The 19,470-nt window shown below is 43.9% G+C and overlaps 1 protein-coding gene across 9 annotated transcripts in view; it reads right to left on the minus strand.

Moving 5' to 3' along the window:
• LOC135503470 (calmodulin-regulated spectrin-associated protein 1-B-like) overlaps positions 1-19,470 on the minus strand; it is a 38,492-nt gene that overhangs the window by 14,201 nt on the left and 4,821 nt on the right. For all 9 annotated transcript variants that reach the window (XM_064797053.1, XM_064797052.1, XM_064797046.1 and 6 more), the window contains exons 2-11: positions 9,926-10,018; positions 8,371-8,476; positions 6,398-6,510; positions 6,090-6,175; positions 5,697-5,829; positions 5,179-5,314; positions 4,666-4,929; positions 4,363-4,486; positions 4,072-4,136; positions 147-3,862 (exon numbers count right to left, since the gene is read on the minus strand). In XM_064797053.1, the coding sequence (XP_064653123.1) occupies positions 147-3,862; positions 4,072-4,136; positions 4,363-4,486; positions 4,666-4,929; positions 5,179-5,314; positions 5,697-5,829; positions 6,090-6,175; positions 6,398-6,510; positions 8,371-8,476; positions 9,926-10,018 (4,836 nt within the window). The remainder of the gene's footprint in view (positions 1-146; positions 3,863-4,071; positions 4,137-4,362; positions 4,487-4,665; positions 4,930-5,178; positions 5,315-5,696; positions 5,830-6,089; positions 6,176-6,397; positions 6,511-8,370; positions 8,477-9,925; positions 10,019-19,470) is intronic.

The following is a 19,470-nucleotide window of genomic DNA, read 5'->3' on the forward strand; positions in this document are numbered from 1 at the left end:
TCACTGCAGGTGCCTGTGACAAGAATTGGCAATCGACGCGACCTGCAATCGATATCAAACCAAGCCCTCATCAGTTTAAACGCAGAGACAAAAATCGCATGTTAGTAGGGCGCTTTAGAAAGGTTGAACAAAAGGCGAACGCCTACCTCTTTCAGGGTCTTTTCATCCTGTCCTATCACAAAGCCAACACCAGGTGGACTTGGTCGCACGCTCTCTTGAAGTTCTATATCCGGCTTTGGTGACTGCTGCGGTATATCCACCGGAACCGTATAGGAAGCATTTTGAATCTCCTGATGTCGCGCCGAGTGTTTCTCCTGTGGCGGTGATGTCTCACATACCACCGGTTGTGGTACTGGTTGCCGTACTGGCGGCGGAGCCGGTTTCGTTACCGCCACCTCTTCTTGAACCTCTTCCTCTTTGCGGCGTTTCTGCAGGAATTTCGGTTTCGGTTTTTTAGGAGTGACAGAATCACCAAACGAAATATAAAATCCACTACCATCCTCCTCAACATTCATATCAGCAGGAAGTTCCACCTCCGGTGACGGTTCCGGTTCTGGTTCATGAACCGGACTACGATCCGAAACCGGACTCTGAACTTTATAATTACGGTCCATATTCGCTTTATACTCCTGGTAATTTGTATTGTAGTCACTAGATGGCGGTTGTTTCGTAGTGTTCACTGGACTTTGTACAGGGGATGGTTTTGGAAGACTTGTGGTAGGTGACGGGAGGTATGCAGTTGAAGCCGGATCAGACCCGGTGCTATGGAAACTACCGGTACCGGACACTGACATGTGACTACTCGTCATAGAACTATAACCGTCCGTCGCACGTGAATAATCCGACACTGGCTCTGTTTCATAATGCGACGGGGAAGATTTCGATTGTGACGCGGACACAGGAGATTGAGGTGAAGATCGCTGATATGCCGTTGATGTCGTTGTGTGATGATGTGACGGAGAGGCACCAGTATGACTGAGAGGCTGACCAGGTTGCGTTAGCGGTAGATTAATATTTGAATTTGTTGTAAGTGTTGAACTGTACGGTTGATAGTTAGAGACGCCGTATTGCGTCGACGCGGCCGAGACATTGTGGAGATATGATTGTGGAGGTGTTGACTGGGTTGAATACGGCGTCTGACCAGGGAACGGTTGTCTGGCCCCCGGGTGTTGCCCGTATAAGTGTTGATACATCTGCTGCTGTTGAAACTGTTGCAGTGGGGATGCACCATGTGGTGGCACCCCATGCGGGTACCCCTGCATGTACCCTTGCTGGCTTGCATTCAAAGGGTACGGCGGCATCCCATAGCGTTGAAACTCCTGGCTGCCGTATGGCCCCTGGGGCTGCATCATATAGGGATTCTGGTGAGGATAATTCCCGTAAGGATCGCCGGGTATCGGGGGCTTCCCGTGCTGAGAATAATACGGATCATGTGATTGGCTGAGTGGAGGAACATGAGGAGCAGGCGTCTGGGTGGTTGGAGCAGACGTTGACATGGTCACCACTGGTGTCGTCGTTGGCTGCGGATCAGCAGAAGTCTTCGGTGTAGCTGTAGTTATCGTTTTCGTAATCTGCTCCTGCTGTAACGTCAACTTCATGATCTCACCTTGTAGATCATTAAGACTCATATTCAATTTCTCTAAAGAGTTCCCATAGTCGTTGGCATTCTCCTCATTCGGTGGTTGGAATGGTTTAGCGTCACCTGAATCTTTTTGTGCATGTACTGGCGATTGGTCCACGAACCATTTCTGCCGGACGTTGTCTATCGTCGACTTTATCTCCTCTGTTGAATACTTCTTCCCATCTTTCTCCGCCTTCATGTCACCAGCCTGTGTTGATGGTGGTGGCGGTGGTGGTGGCGTGGACCTGTTACTATCACGGCGAACTTTCTCTTCCCCAGCAGGTTCTGTCCGCACCTGGACAGGCGTACGTGACCGCGGCGGGGTCTCGGATCTTGGAGGCGTAGCAGACCGTGGCCGGGACTGCGGTGGTGGCGTCCGCTGCCGAACCGGTTCAGAATCACGCCGTTTTGACAACGCATCATGCCTTGGCTCTTCCCGTCTCTGTACCTCCTCTCGCCTTGGTATCTCTTCAAATTTCTTATCATCCGACGGCAGACGCTCACGATGACTCGCTTTCCGCTCCACCGAAACCTCGCGTGATTTCCCCTCTTCCTTCTCTTCCTCTATACTGTCAATCTTATCGCCCTTCCCCTTCGCCACCACATGCAGGAACGCTGCCTTCCCTAAACGTTGCCTCTGCTTCGTCCACTGCACTTCAATCTTTTTCTTTTCCAACTCTATGTTCCGTCGTTTCGCTTCCAATTTCAGACGAATACTCGAAATTTCCGATGCCAAAGGTTGCACTGCTTCTGCCTCATTTTCTTTATTCATATCCTTCATCTTCTGAGCACTTTTCTGTGCGCTCTCCTGCCACGTTGTTTGATTGGGCAGCGCAGCAAACGTCGTCTTTTTAACCGGTTTCGACGTCTGCTCCTCCTTCGATCTCTGAAATTGTGATTTTAGCGATATCATCGACGGTGCCTCTACAGTTTCAGAATGATACACAGCGACTTCTGGAGGCGTTTCTGTCACCCCACTACGCTGTTTCTTCAACTCTGCAAAGCTTGTCGTAGGGCTGGGTTTCGTATCATTGACCTGTACCTCCGATAATGCCTTCTGTTCAGTCTCCTTATCTTTCCCGAATAACGAATCTGGGCGCGTAGTGTCAGCGGAGGAGTCAGTCCGTGGAGGAAGATAAAACGACCCCTCCATGTCGTTACTCTCCTTCAGTTTATGATCCCGATGAATCTTACTTGACTCATGATCAGAAAAGTCGCTAGAGCTGTGACCCTCAGAATCGCGACGCGGCACACTCTCAAACAAACGCCCAGCTTGCGATTCACTGTCCCCTATCACTGGTATACCAACTTTGCGCGCTAAATTTGCAGTCAATGGCCGGTCAGTCCTGACAAAACTTTGAGAAACCGGAGCACCACGGCGTGAATTAAATGGACAGGCCTCCACTGGAGGTTCTTTAGATTTGATAGGTCTTTCGACGCCGTTTTCAGTGTCTATAAAGAATGCCGCATTTTGCTGCGTTTCTGTTTCCTGTGGCGGGGCAACAGGTGGTGCTACAGTAACAGGTTTTGAAGGCGGCACTACTTTCTGCGGAGAACTTTTCTTCGGCGACACTTTCGCCGGTAAAGAATTAGTGTTTCTTTCCGGTGAACCACCAAATGGCGTATTAGGCTGCGAAGCCTGCGGCGTCATGAACTCCTCATCAGAACTCGAATCACTGTCAACTTGTGGCGCAACATGCTTTGGGCTCCCGTTAACTTTACCCACCGGTTTAGTCGGTGACCCCGGGCTCCGTTTCACCGCCTCGCCACTTTCAACGTCCTTAGGATGACTATTGTTTTTCTCCTTTGCGGGTTTTAATAACGCGGGCATGAGAGGTTCCGTAAATCCTGTCGGTCTTTGCGACGTGTCAGAACGCGCTGTCCCAACCAGCGAGGTCACACTTTGTAACTCCATATAATCCGGATGTGAAGGATCTGTGACGTTCGCTGGAGCCGTACTCCGAGCCGTATCCCGCGGCGTATCCGTATCAGAGAAACTAAACGTCGCACTCTCCATTAGATCTGAATCCAAGCTAACATTCGTCAACAAACTTCCCTCGCTACTTCGAGTCTCTGTGCTACACGTGCTATCGGCAATTCCACTTTCTGCGGCTATTTTCCGTAACTGTGCCTTGGAGTAAGTTCGATGTTTTATGTCGGCAGCAGTGGGCTTTTCCGGCGAGCGCCGTTCCTCCCAGGCACGGGACTGTTGTGCTCCTGCACTCAATTTCTGAGACGGTTCTGAAATTGGACATTTTCAATGTCAGACCAGGATTCCGCCAATTATGCTTATCAGGAATCAAGATGGAACACATGTATGTCGCATTTCTTCAAAATTAGCAATAAAAGCTTGGTGCGGGCCAAATTAATTGATGGCCACTTCTGAAAAACGCCCAGATTTCCCTCTCATTAGAAGTAGGCAAGATTTGAGAGTATATTTTCATACATACCATCACCATCGCTGGAAGCTTGCTGTCTCTTGGGCAAAAGTTGTTGGCGGGTTGGAAGATTTGCACTGGAATAAAGCAGAAGACATGTCAATACATGAAGATGGTTCCTATAAAGCACAATTCTTCTTCAGCTTCCCCACTGGGAGGTGTTATTCTCGAGGGAGTATTCCTCCTCCCCATAGTCCTTCTCGAAGATGGGACATGCTTCTTATGCGCCACAATGGTGAGGAGGCACCAGTAAGGTGCAAATTCAAATGCCTTAACTGACAACTCTCTGGGGGAAATACTCACTTGAGTTTGCTGAGTTCAGGGTCAGAGGTGCCCTTGCCAAGTTCTGCTGGCCGTTGGAAACTCCTCTTGGTCACATCACTGATGGGGGGAATTGCAGTTTTCTTGGCTGTGGTTGGCCGTGCAGCTGGAATAAGTACAAGTGTGAAACATTTAGAAAGCGCCCTTCCACGGTTAGAGTCGCGTTAACGACCCCTGGAACTCAAAGAGTAGATGAGGATCCTTAAAGTTAAGAATACACACTGAAATCTTTAGTTGGAAAAAGGGAATCAGATCTTTGTGTCAATATCGGCTGAAGCTACTAACCTTCGTCAACAACTGCAGGAGATTCAGCTGTCGCCGTCTTCATCACCGGTCCTGTCACGCAGTCGACCTTATTCACCTCAAACATGTAGAACATCTCGGCGAAGAACGCCACAAGGTTCGTCTTGAGTATTTCTGACGTGTACATCATGTCGTTATACGAGAAATGAAAGACGGGACGAGGAAGATTCGAGTCGCAGAACTTCTTGACGAGTTGAATGTTATAGAGGGAATCTGCAATCGCTAGGTACGGTTTTAGGCATATATCTGAAAGGGAAAAGATTGCTAATAGTCGGCGATACTCGGCAATAGTCATTATGATTGTGGTTCCAATTTGGCACTCATTGGGTCCGAGATATTCCAAACTCAACCATGGACTTTCAGGGTCTATGCCAGAGGGTATGTTGGGACGTACCCTCAAAGACCTGCAGCACATCAGCCTGAAGGCAAATGCCTCTAAAATCTTCATATATGAGATCTAAAAGGCCAACGCAAGTGGAATATGTTGACGCCTACCATCTAGTTTAAGGCAATTCGGGCAATAGAAACTGATGAGGGTTGCCATGGCGCTGCCGTCCCCAATGTCCTTGAGAAGGTCATCCATCAATGGAATGCTGGGTAACCCGGATGCTTCGGACGTTGACTTTTTCGCCTGGAACGCAAAAATGACATGCGTTAAATATCATACCCTACTCTCTAAGAATAGCCTTTTGGTTGCTAAGGGTTTCTGCAACGTGAATCAGACATCACCTGCAACTTACTTACAGCATCAGTTCTGTGATGAAGTCAAAATGAGGTCACAACTAATGCCACTACCGGTATGTAAAGAAAACAAGAGCAACAATGCACACTATACCCTCCCTTTGCGTGGCCCAACAAGACGAGTTCAATCAACTACTACAGCCTCTGTTTCTGTGATGAAGTCAAAATGAGGTCACAACAAACACCACTACCTGTAACAGAAGAACAAAGCAACTCTTCGCCATCTACTCCTGCCTTGGTGTGGCCGAACAAGACAAGTTTAACCAACTTACAGCGTCCGTTTTTGCCTTGTGTTCCTTCTCCAATCTCCGCTTGACCGTCGAACATGACTTGTTGATCCAGAACAGCATGGCGTCTTCCACATCGTAGGGCAACTCACTCGACGCAGAGACTGTCGTGAATTTTCTGCAACAAGATCAAACATGAAACATTGAGCTACTTTTCTGCACTTACTCTGTGACAATAGTGTGTATCACCAAGGTTTCTAGAATGCTGCAATATTGGGCCAGTTTTGTTCTTGACGCTGGAGCTTTGACTGATCTTGGGGAACATCTACAGACAGGCTGCTGACTGAAGAGGGTGGAAACTGATGATTAAAGTCTTCTGAGCCTTCTAAGCATGAAGAGGGATCCTAGCTTTGGTCAATCTAAGTTAATGGCGCTTACCTCACTGCCTGTACGACCTTTTCTATAGAGACAACGTGTGATGTGTAAGCTTTCATTATGGAATTGATCATCGCAAGATGGGCACTCTGGAAAGAAAGGATATGAGAATCGTTAACCCAATACTGTCAAGATACCTTCCTGCCAGACAAGACTGTCGTCAGCCAGCAAATTTGTACGCATGATAACTTCATACAGCATTGAGTATTTCTATTCTACTGAGCCACTACTAAATACAATGAACACAACTTGCATACCCCTTTAATAGCATTAGACTTAATACAATATTTTTCATTTCCACTTCGACTTACAATTCTAAACGGAGCTGTCTGCATGAGGACTGTTTCTGTGACTGTCGTCTCCCCGTCATCCTCTACCACGTAAATACCCTTCCGTGACAGAGTCTGGATCACAGCTGAATGCCCTGAAATTGGAGGCAAAACTGATCAATTTGAGCATCTATTTTATGAATCTCACAGCAGTGAGCTGGCTGAAGAATAGAGGATGCAGCAGGCGAAGAGTTGTCCCCGCTGCCACAATCCGCAAACTACCTCAGAGGCCATTTTGAGGACCAAAAACACCTTATAGAAAGAGAATAACAGACAAAATGATCCTCCCCGCAATGATCTGCGGGAAGCCTCCGAATGGAGTCCTGATCCTAGTCAGTTGTCAATCAATTTCAATCAGTGCCATCACTGCTGCCACATGCATGACAAGCACTATTGTGCCAAACTGCAGCATCAAAGTTTAGCACGTGGCTGGCCCTGACCCTGCCCTGGATTTCTTGTAAAATCCCTCAATTGCCAGAATTTTTTAGGTCTCTCTATTAGTGTTTTCATGTGCAAAGGTTTTACTAAATAAACTGGAATAACAGATTTTAAAACTTTTTATGTCAACATCGACTGATCCCAAAAACACAATGTAAAGAAGGGTCATGTTTTATAGCTCCCAGCTTAGCTAGCGCAGATTTAAACTTTGACCACAGTGCCTAATACGGCATATGAAAGGTTCAATATAATCCTATGCTGTACACAAACATTCATCCGTAAATGGCCTACATTTCACCTCAACGCTCACCGTGTTTGGCGAGATGATCAAAACCTCTCGTTTGATATCAATTCCTTAAACCCCATTTACCAATACTGCATAGATCTTCATCTCTTTGACTGAGTAGAACTAGAACACACTTGTTATTACAGTTAACACAGTACATGGACTGGAGCTAAGCCTAAGTCCTCAGAACTAAAACATGCATAAGTCTGATTCTTTTTCCCGTTTATCTCTATCCATAATGATGAATAACTGCATGTTAGGTTTAAATTTCCTTTCTGCCTGAGATGTTTCCTGTAATAGGTCGATCTGTCAATCATCAATTAATGATAATTTCAAGTGGAAAGTCTTAAAACTAATCAACGACTGATCCAATTATGGACTAAGTTTAATAGTCTAGATCGAACTGTACACGAGCAGTGTGTGTTCATGTACAGCTGGCTTGCCACCAAATTTGGGCAATTTAGCCAACCGTTGACCCACGGAATGGTTTACCACTCAAAAGCATGACCATGGCCTATTTTGCGAGTCCATTTGACTGGGACTCACTTCCAACCACACAACTTTTGAATATTTTGTTCAAACTTTGACGAGGAGCTCACGAAGCACCCACGACAAACAGGACGAATGTCAGGACACCAACGCACAGACCTTTCTGGTACTAAAGGGTTAAAATGCACTTTTAGCCAATACAGACGTGACTTTTCTTCATTAACACTTTATTTCTATTGACAGAAGTCAGTGTGTCTGGTTGACAATAACGTCTCAAATGAACATAATTGTTGTTTTCTGCGAGTTCCTTTCATCTTTTGCAGATCTTTACAAAATATCTTCAACTCACGATCAGTTCGTCTTTCATGATTCACTGATTGACAACTTCTATCAAGTCTATTCTGAATTCATCAAAGTCAAATAACACTTTTTGAAAATTCAAAATAGACTATTGGTCAAAAATGTGCGTTCAAATATGGTTTGGATCAGACTTTTCATACCAAAATACTTCTTATTTAGGTTTTGGATTCAAAATCGGGACGTATTGACTTTGAGCCATCCTTTGTACATACAAGACAATGCATGAATCATGCACCTTTCTGGAGAATTTCAACAACTTGTCATGTGTCTGTCCCAGGGGTCCTATTAAAAGCCCAGTAGGCCATTTCTCTCCATACTTCATCTCCTAACAGTTTGATCGCTAAATCATACAGGGGTTCTGCTCCTTTCTAGGCATACCTACCTTGCCATTTTGACGGTGATTCCTGGAAGATGTTAGCACACGCAGCACAGTAAAGTTCCCCCGACGTCAACCGGTTCATCAGCTGGGGTTTGATGTACCATGCACCCTGGGAATCAAAACAAATATCATAAATTTTAGGGCAACGAACATGAAGGAATGGATTATAGTTGGTTTTCCTAGTGACTCACACTCACACTGACATACACCCCTTATTGGCCATGAGTGGTCTGCCCCCCACCAGCTACAGCCAATGTCTTATTATGGGGAGCACAGTGCCACATTGGCAGTGAGTCTGACTTGGGATCAGAAGGTCATGGGTTCAAGGCCCCCTAAACTCTCAACTGGCCTATCAAATGGCAGAGTGTACAATGGTGTAGCTCTGTACACTCAATGGTTTTATGTCACGGATGTCTGTCCCTCGCTCTGATCAGTCCAATGAAATATTTTAGCAGACCAAGGATATCCCGCCCAATGAAAGCTAATACAGTTCATTACTCGACCTTTTTATATCACTATCAGACACCATCAGATCTGTTTTTTCCCCTCATTGTGAATCATTCAACATCACCACATGAAAAGTATTGCATTTCCACATGTTTCTAAACTACAGTAATTGTTGCTTGCTACCTGCTCCTTGGAATCTGAGACTGAAATGCCTGTGGTGGACGAGGCACTTTTTTCACAGACTATCTACGATTCTACATTATTTATAATTCATGGCAGCGAGGAAAAAACTCAACCATATGTTCAGGCATTTGGTTCAAAATGAAGAAAGGACCAAAGGTCATTGGAAACCTCTTTCAAAAACCACATTGAGGGACCTTCCAAAAATGAAAAATCCAATTTTGTGAGGGTCAGGAGGATGCCTGGTCATGGCATTAACAGGTTAACTTGTATAGTACATTAGTAGAACTATGTACATGTATTCCCATAAAAAATAAACATATCAGCAAAGAACAAAGCCTTTACCCATGAGTAATCATCAAAGAATTCATCGATTCAACCCAGACTTCGAGGCAGATCTGATTCTAATAGACTACTCTACATCCACCTCATTTAAAAGTTTTTTTGCTGATTGTGAATCACTCATCAAGAACATTATTTATAGTGTGGTCTGCTCACCACCTGTGAGGAGAAACATCTACCATTGCATGCTACCCATCGATATAATATTGTCCATGAGGTATTAAGTGTTTTTACCCTACCTAAATTCAACCCCCTCTACACCAATGGAAGGCGTGTCCTTGGTTTGTTTTGGTGACTGTCGGGACTACCCAACAGGTCTCCCACCCCTATCAACATACTGGACATGACAAGGCTTTTAGCACTCCCTTAGGTATCACACACACCCCTTTCTCCCCAAATATCATCCCAGTTCACATCCATATCCAGACTCTCATAGCTGAGGGAGGTGCTTCTGGTCTGTCGTGACATTACCCTACTGTCAACCCCTGTGCCTTCATCAACAAACACAGCATAGAGACAAGGCCATTGGCACGATCCACCTTAAGGTCTCTGGTGGGCAACACTTAAGGTCTCCCCCTCCCAGACTCACCTCCATATCCTCATAGAAGAGGTTCTTCTGGTCGGCCGTGACATTCTTCTGTGCCTTGGTCAACAACCACAAGATAGAGGCTTGGAACTTTGCCTGAAAAGATAGAGGAAGGAGACTGTAAAGATTTTGGTCAATACAGCGAAGCCTTTTCGTAAGGACTTCAAAATTAACCTCCTTCTGAAAAGAAAATGTATTAGAACTGGCTTTTCACATGTTTGCTGGCAGCAGCTCAGGGTGCTGTTGTGTCTGATAACAACGCACCAGAAATTTCTCAAGACACTTGACGAGAGGAGTTCCCCAGCATAGTGGTAGAACTGGACATTAAAACTATGATCTTATTCTAACCTACTTGTAAGATGTGACTTAGCAATTTGTACATCTAACTATCAAACATGTACATGTATGACACCTGATGCAAATTCATGCCACATGTTTATGATGGTGAATCAAAAAGAAAGTCACACATCTTGGAACGTCACCTGATATGGAAGTAAATAGCACATCATGCCATCAAATACTGTCTTTCTGCACTTCACGAGCCCTGAATGTCCATCCTTAAACCAATGGCAATTGGCATGAATGTCGGAAATGATCTCTTGAGTTGAAAACAATGCACTTGGAGAAGAGGAAATGATAACAATGGTGCATTCAACAGATCGTGCAAATGTCTTTTCGAGCCATTGAACAGTTCAAAACATCACTTGACTTTTCTAAGTACTGTAGGTTCAACAAATAGCGTCAAAGTTAAAAGTTACATTTGTGACTCGCTCTAGCAAGACTAGGCGCTTGACAGGTTGATACGGACTTGTTGTTCATTTCCATATTGTAGACCTTTTGTGAAATCGATTACAAACTGATTTGGTCACATTTCACAAAAGGTCTACAATAGGGAAATGAACAACAAGTCCGTATCAACCTGTCAAGTTCAGATGCGACAAGCGCCTAGTTTTGGTAGAGCGGGTCACATTTATAGTCCGATATCAACAATGGTAGAGTCACTAGAGATGTCATCCATCTTTGCACTCAACCCCAGTCTGGAGACCTTTCAGTAGAACCAGTAGCGAAGAGGGATCTCTTGACAGGAACCCGAGAGTTCGAACCACCAGTCCTACTTTTCAGCCACTGAGTTTTGTGTGGGTGGAATCTCTTGCACTTCCTTCCAACTGAAGAAACATGTGAGGTATAGCACACTCCACCAGCCACGATAGCCAGGCTGAAAATAATTTTGTTTACATGTTGCACCTGAGTTGATAGATAACTCCTCATACATGGTTCAATGTAGGCTATGCTGGTTACAAGCTTAGTGTTAATGTTACATTGCAAGTTTACAACAAAATACAAGTCATTTTGGTCCCCCCTCCCCCCGAAATATTTTCAGCAAGAACTGTACTGCTTTGATATGTTAGTAGTACTCTGCCAAACTTTCCCAACCTGATCGTTCACTCTTTGCTAAGAAATTGTCAAATTTGAAGTTTCTTGGTCACTGCCACTGAGTCATTTTCATCACAATGATTTGTACATGAAAACATACAGTACAGGGTTGTGTGATGTATTCATTATTCATAACAAAAATTCCATGTCCTCAGATTGGTTGTGTTGGTACCACTACCAGGTTACACAATCTCATGATCTTGTTCCCTTTGTCAAGAATCTAAAGATCTTGCCACAGTCCGTTACTTCATAAAAGGTTGAATACTGGGGGGAATTAGCTCGAATCAAAATGAAAAGGATTGTTGGTTCAATGAGTGTCTCCAAGTCGTTGCCAACCTTTGGTCTTCAAAGTAGAGTATGTGGAGATGGTAGAAGCCACACAGTGCTATTATCCACTTTCAAGTCAAAATATTGCTTTGCGGAAAATGTGTCTTCTCTGAGTGTGATTCCGACAGTTGCTCCTTTGATCTTCTGTTCTTAAAGGTCATCCTTTTTTACATTTTGAGGAGTTTTACATGCATTACTTAGCCCAATTCCACTGTGACAATGCCCAAACCCTCCAGGGCACCTGAGGACAAGTATTTAAATTGGGACGGATCCCAGTGGGCCTATGAACTCTACTAAGCATTTCCCCCAACCATCACTTTATTTTCTCACGAGTATGCACAGGCTTACTTCCTTGTACAACAGTGAATGTGTTAAAATAAGACTACACATACAAACATCAAAATTAAAAGATGTTTTGAATCTTCCTGTCCTGGAGAGGACAAAATCAAATAAAAGTTTGAATGAGTGTCGTCAAACTGAAATCTGCTGCACAGGCTCCCTTCTCAACCAGGAAACATGGAAACAACGCCACGAGGGAAGGCAAAGGCAAGGCCCAATTCTTGGCCATTATGCCTTGATGATGATGATGATGATGAAGGTTTCATTCATTCAGTTCAAGGGCAAGGTTCAATAAAATAGGCCTGTGTGGCTTGAAGTTCAATACTAAACTCCCAGTGCTTGCCGACGGCCACATCAATATCTTTATTCAAACAAGCTATGCACATGCAGCACATAATCAATGGGTGTTTCCCCGTAAAGAACATCTGGGAGTACATTGTACACACAGAACAATAATGAGTAATGCGGAACAACTACAGAATATAGAAAGTTGTGAGCAGCTAACTTTTGTGCTCTAGAAGAGGGAGCCACACCATTCCTTTGCACAGGGGCAGCGAGAGCGCAGTGGAAGAGAGTCGCCCTCATGATCAAGTGGTTGTGGGTTCGACTCCCGGCAATTATCACTGCTTGCTTCCCCTCCTGGTTGAGTTCAATGAGTGCCTTCTGTTGCTCCTTGAAACCCCTGAATCGATTTTTGTGGAGATGGAGACCAGTGTAATCATAAGGAATCCCAAAAAGCTTTAACTTGAACAGAGAAACACGGAAAAGCGCTATATAGAAGAACTCAATATTTTTTTACATGAAGAGAAATCTTCTTTCAAATGATATACGCTCAACACCGGCATATAGAACGGCTCAATTCTCTTAAAACTTCTCACTCAAAACATCCTGGAACCGCGAGACCCAAATTCTCTACACAAGGAATAGCAAACAAGGCATTCAAGCCACCCCAACAAAGCAGAACTCAGAAAATAAACACACCAAGGCAAACACCAGGATTTCAAATGTACTGACATAATGACAATCGTCATAACATTTATTCGTATATGTATGATTCGTGTCTTTCTCACATCGTATGAATGTGAGTCGGCCGCTGTTCGATGCGACCGACGATTGAAAAGGAAAGAGCAGTGAAGCGAATCTTGGGTTAAACCATCAGATTGGATTATCTAGGCCTGTGGGGCCTATAGCAGACTAAACTGTGTCTCTAACATCAACATACGATAAAGTGCGCAAAGATGCCACAGGCAAGATTTTGATAAATCGTCTTTGAATATCATAACAAAATATCACACGTGGCAGTCTTCGGGTTGGTTGCGACAAGAGACAACGTTCCTCTGGCTTTATTTAGAAAGCAAGACCACATCAAGAGCTGTGCCTGGGTCCTGCAATTCACAAGTCCTAGCGACAAAAATTGCAAACTAGACTTGCATCAACTGGGAAGCAGGCTGAGTAGGATACATCCAAACATACCCTCAGGGTGGAAGCAGTATGGTAGGGCATCCTCCTAGACCGATAGAGCCAAGCTATCCCAAATCCTAATTTTGGCAAGAAAGCTGACGGAAATATCCAATGAATTCAGGGGAAACAGTCGCCCACAAAAAACTCAAGGGTCATGAAGAATTCTATTGAAAAATTATTGTTTGCGATGTTTGGCACAACCAGGCACAGTAGAGCAATGAAGTGGGACTTTTAGTTTTTACGCCTACAGGCTGGATTCCTACAACAACACGTTAGACAACAGCATTCCTAACTTGCTTTTGGAGAATTCCTAAAATTCTGCCGCACTTCAGAAAAGTTTGACCGTCAGACAATATCCCACGGCAATGCCAATGTTTTGGCTGTCTCAAGAAGGGCTTCAGTCTCCCTTTAGGAAGAGATTCCCGACATTTATTATCATGCCTGGATGATTTATTTGAGGAGAGTGTTGACTGTTGTCTTAGTTGCCATGTGGGTATTAAAACTGCAAGTCATGCCAAAAATATTTTGTAATATGTTAGACACCAAACTCCACAGTATTCTTGCCACACTTTTTGTCATTGGTGGAAAATGCTTCCGCCAAAAGTCTTCCGAGACAACACAACCAAAGTGGGTTAAAATAACCGCCATGCCTTAGCCAAAGAGAAAACAAATCTCGCCCGCCATTAAGCAATGGTGTTCACAACAATAGAACGCATGCTTAGATCCTTTGACCTTCGGCAATAAAACGCCACTCTATTTGACCAAACATATTTAGGGCTAAGCCTGGCGTGTTTATAACTTAGGCCTACAAAACCAAAATAGTAATGACAGGCACCTTGAATTGTGATGATTTTCACCTGCCCATGGCATTACTTCAAATGAATTGACAGCGAATTTTACACCCATAAATTGGTATGCCTATTTCATGGGCCTTTAGAATTCGAAAGTAAGCATCGAAAACTGCAATTCCAAGCAACAATAATTACAAGCAACTCTAAGTTAACCAGGGGAGGGCTAGGGCAGTGAGACTTCAATAGTGACTGCATCAATCACTATACATCATAAATTCCACCCTGTACTATAAATCTGTAAGTTATTTACAGCGACAGCATAAACTACTAGCGATAATTATAACTTTTCTGCACAAATCATCATTCTGTGGCATCAATTAACTCAATCAATCGCTGATTACGCCGAGGTTTCCTGTCGGTCAGCGATCGGATAATTCCACTAATTATTGGTAAGTCTGCGATGTCGAGGGATGGATCGATGTGGTGGGCGCAATCAAATTCTGAGGTTCAGGTCGTTCTGTGGGCCACCCATTTTGGGTGACAGCCTGCTGACATTTGCAGCATCTGCATCGACTAGATGCTGAGCGATCCGTCATGCGAGATACTGATTTAAAATGCATTCATTAGCAGAGGCCTTATCAAAACCAACAGCGCTACTTGCGTGCTCAACTACATGTAGCTAAATTTTGATAATACAACCCAACAGGATGCTGTTTTTTTGCGAAGCAATTTTATGAGATTCTGGAGATATGGATTCACATGAGCACTATCACTTCCACTATGCTATAGGCTAACATCATGCTAACCAAACACTTATGGATGCTGGTTTTACTTACTGCAATGCTGTTTATGAGTGGCTCATGAACAAGCTATAACATGATGAGGTATGATAACGTGAAATATAGTGGGAGTGGATGCTGCAGTATTAAGCAAATCGTGCAATTTTGCGCTTCGAAAGCGGTTTAGAAATGGTGTTTATGGGAGGGTGATGACTGAATTATGTTGGCTGGAAATATGAAAACATGTGCACTCACTACTATGTGGCAAGTGCCAGTGCGCTGCAGCCAAACTGGCAGAAAGGTTTATGACGGAGCAAGCTGACGAGGGCAACGTGCAAGCCATGCTGAATCTCTTTGAAAAATGCCTAGAAAAAACTGTTGCCAAGAACTTTGATAGCTCATATTGAGGTGGCGAGGGAAACTAGCAATACAACTTTCGAGACCAGTCACTTAGGAGTACATTACATATCCAGCTTTTTTAACGCGGAGCATATAATATACAACCATCTTTAGCCGCACTTACACCACCTGAATTCGCCCGGCAATTTGTACCGGCAATGGATTGCCGAACAAATTTGTCGCGGCAATGTGGTGGTGTACGTGCAATTGGTCCACCAATATTTCGTGGTGTACGCGCAACTATAGTTGAATGAAATACCGAGCATACATGTACGCAAAAGGATGTGTATTTTGTCGGGGCACGTCAAAGTATTGCAATGTTTACAAATGATAAATTATTCATCTGAACTACTGAAGATAAACATCACGGTGTTCACATGAATCATTGGGTGATTCCCCACAGACTGACAAAATAGCTGCCGTTTGGGATATAATTTGATTCTCCAAATAAAGTGGCACAATTCGATGTAAACCTTTTATTTCTATTGCAGTGTAATTTGTATTGTTGTGATAAACACGATTAACTTGTGATGGACTCTACCTCTGGCCAAAGGCAGTCACTAGGCCAGTAAAGCCAAATGGTGCCTTTGCAGTGGTGGCACGTGAAAATTTCATCCTGCCTTGGAGGAATAATCTCTGGACGATAACACCAGAAGTGCGGAGGGAACCAAGAAGAAGAAAACTCTGTCTATCGACTTTTCTAATCAGGTAACTCCAGGCAGTTACCGGGTTCCCAGACGTCTTCACCGAAACAGCAGCATGGGCTGAATCACGCCAAGGCCATATCTTCTCTCCTACTAAATGTTTCAACTTTTATCAGATAATTTCCCAGGTAAAATGCATGATAAAATCAAGGCAATGCTTCAGGGATTTTTTGCAAAACCATAGCATTTTACATGTTTTAAAGAACTGCAGCATGTACATGTCCGAGGAAAAAAGTTCTCCGATATAATGAGTCATCCAAGACTATGTAGTTGCATTACTTGTGGACTTCAAGTTCAAATCAACGCCATGATCTGACTGACCAACCAATAAGGCACTGTACAGACACAACTTCTTGTCTGTCAGTGCACAAGTCCCAAGGGAAGTCAGGGTATGCAACCGTGGAATTGCCTGAAGCGGTTTTATACCTCTTTGAACTGACCAAAATGCCCTCTAAGTACAATATATGTTTTGATGTGTAGGTTTTTTGAGGAGCCTCGTTTTTCTACATAGCCCAAGGGTTAACAGTGCTGGCTGCCAATACCTTGCAGCAGCACCCAGGTTCGAATTCTAAATGTACCAACCAGCTCTCCCAGCGTCAAACAAGTGTAACCAGCCTGGCATAATCCAAGGTGAAATATCTGAACACAACTAGCAAGAATCCACCACTACAGACCTGCGCTGTAATACCCAGGTTCATAGCTGCTGGCTTGAATAATTGTTATTGATCCAACTACATTGTAGAAGAAAGTGGTAGATTTCGCTATACACAGACACATGTACATTGTACACAATGTAGGATAGATTACACCGTACATGCTGTAAAGCACTGTACACAGTGTCAACTGTGGAGGGTATCTAGAGATTTTTGGGGCTTATTGACTTATTCTCGCTTCAAAGAGTTCAAGCCATCCCCAAGTGACCATCACTAAATCACAAACAAATTACCTTAAGAACTATATCCACAATAAGTAATCCCTCAACGCTCCGAACAGAGACCGGCACATCAGGGTTAGAATCCGGCATCAATGATGCTCCAACCACTGAAGACTCGTCCGAATCTGTGCTGAAATCCACTAATCCTACATCCACATCAGACAGAACACCATCAGGGCCATCATTGGAGTGTTCAGACTCTTCCCTCCGGACTTCCTCAATCATGTCGATATCATCATTATCAATATAATCAACAAGTTGGCCAGTTTTTGCATCAACTTCCACAATATTTTCAGAGACAGAGGCATCCTGCGTTTCGTCACAACTCATCAAAATATCCGAGTCTTCATCCATCTTCTGATCATCTTTTTCTACACTCCCTGAAGCCGCCCAAACTTTATCTTTAGAATTCTTAGATTTTATCCTCCTTAAACCAAGGTCAGTGTTCCTGTCAACAATAAAGTAGGAATTTCTGATATCGGTGTCACTTTTGATAACTGAAGTCATATTACCCCCCTCTCCTGTAAAAATCGAAAGTTGGCGAATTTCAGTCGGCGGGATTTGGTCGTCAAATTCCAGGTCGGAATCCACGTTTGATTCGTTATTATCCGTCTCGGGGAGAGACCAATCTGGCCTGGTCCTCGTCTTCTTTGTATAAGTCAAATACTTCGCCTCCAAGGTTGTGACTCCCCTAGAAATTGTGTCCACCTTCTTTGCCTCTTGGTCTGTTACATGCAAAACTTCCTCTGGCTTTGGCTTAGTCATATAGCCACCGGCCCAAGAATCCATCTCCTTCAATTCCTTGCAGCTTGTCTCAGCATCTCCCTTGGTCTCCGCCTTATTCAAATCCTTCATATCAAAGGCTACGTTGTCACTAGAATTAATCTTTCCCTGCAAATCTTTTGCAATATCCACGCAACATGTCTTTTCATCCTCATCAAGGACAATACCAGTCTTTTTCAAACGAAATCCAACAAAATCTGAACCAGACTGGCTCGACGAAATAGACGAAAGTGATTTTGTCCTGGTACAAACCTTCCCAGGGCCGAGCATATCTGATCTAACCTCCTTCTTATCAAGAAACGAATCCGTCCTTGTCGAAACTGAAGGAGATTTCAACCTCGAAACTGTCCCTTCTTTTCTTCCAACTGTCCCTACGGTGCCTTTTTGTGCCCAAAACTGGGCTAACGAATTGAACGCATGAGACCGCACCACTTTGTCCTCAGGCTCAGCGACACCAGGCTCCGCTCCCAATTCCTCTGACCCCATGTTTACTGTGTAGGGCTTCAAATCTGCGTGTTTGTCGATGGGCTGTCTCCTCCTGTTATGAGTAACATGACTGCTTTGACTAGGTTTGGTGCTGACATCAGCAGTGTCACAGTCACAGATGGGTGTTGCCATTTTAGACATGTGTACGATGATGATGAGGGTGAATAATTTCAAACAGACTTTATCAATGAATGAATCATCCCATAGATATTTCAATGTGTGATAAAGGTACTTGTAAAACAATTGATTTAGAATACCAGATAAACTATGTGGATAACTGACTCAGATAAATAGATAAAACAATAATTGTACTTGATTTTTTCATCAAGTTCAGACAGGTAAGTAATTTTAAGAGGTGTGTGGGTCACAGTATGTCAACACCAACAGTATTGTCAACATCATTGTCAAAGTGGACGAAATTATCCAGGTTGCACACCTCTCCAACCAGACAGGCTTTAGCCTTATGTGTACTCCAAACTGAATAGTTCAGGATCACAGAAAGAAACCTGTGAGAGATTGAATATTCCACGACGATGGTAAAAGAAAAGGCAGCACAAATTGTATGTAATATTCTGTGCACAATGCATGCAATGATGTACAACCCCACGAAGCGAAATTGATTTTGGGGGAATAGATGTCTACGTTACAACAAGGCCTGGGTGCATATCATGTAGATTTTCGAGAGTGTCTCGGCGACCAATCACAGGGCACTTCAGCCCAAATACAACATCGGCAAGAACGCCAAGAGGAGCAGGTGCAACTGGCATGACAGGACACAATCACTGTCGATACACTCGCAGATGTTTAGAACAGTTTATGTAAATAACAAAGGCTGTCCGGGCCTCACGCACCCGAAACTTTCCTTTCCTAGGCCTGGGGAATACTGCAGCAAATAGCCAAATTGTTCAGATGGAAAGACTAAGAATGGATCTGGGACTACGATTCAGAAAGCTTCGTTGTAAATTTGCTGTGGATGAGGATTTTCAGTTTAAAAAAGGACGGTACATGTCTGTAGCCAATGCATGACATTTTCAGAAGTAGATTTTGGTGTAATGATGCTGAAACTTGTGGATATCAGGAAGTATCAGAGACAAACTACATCACAGATGTG

This window comes from Lineus longissimus, chromosome 19, assembly GCF_910592395.1.
Source record: "Lineus longissimus chromosome 19, tnLinLong1.2, whole genome shotgun sequence".
In the NCBI taxonomy this organism is placed as follows: Eukaryota; Metazoa; Nemertea; class Pilidiophora; order Heteronemertea; family Lineidae; genus Lineus; species Lineus longissimus.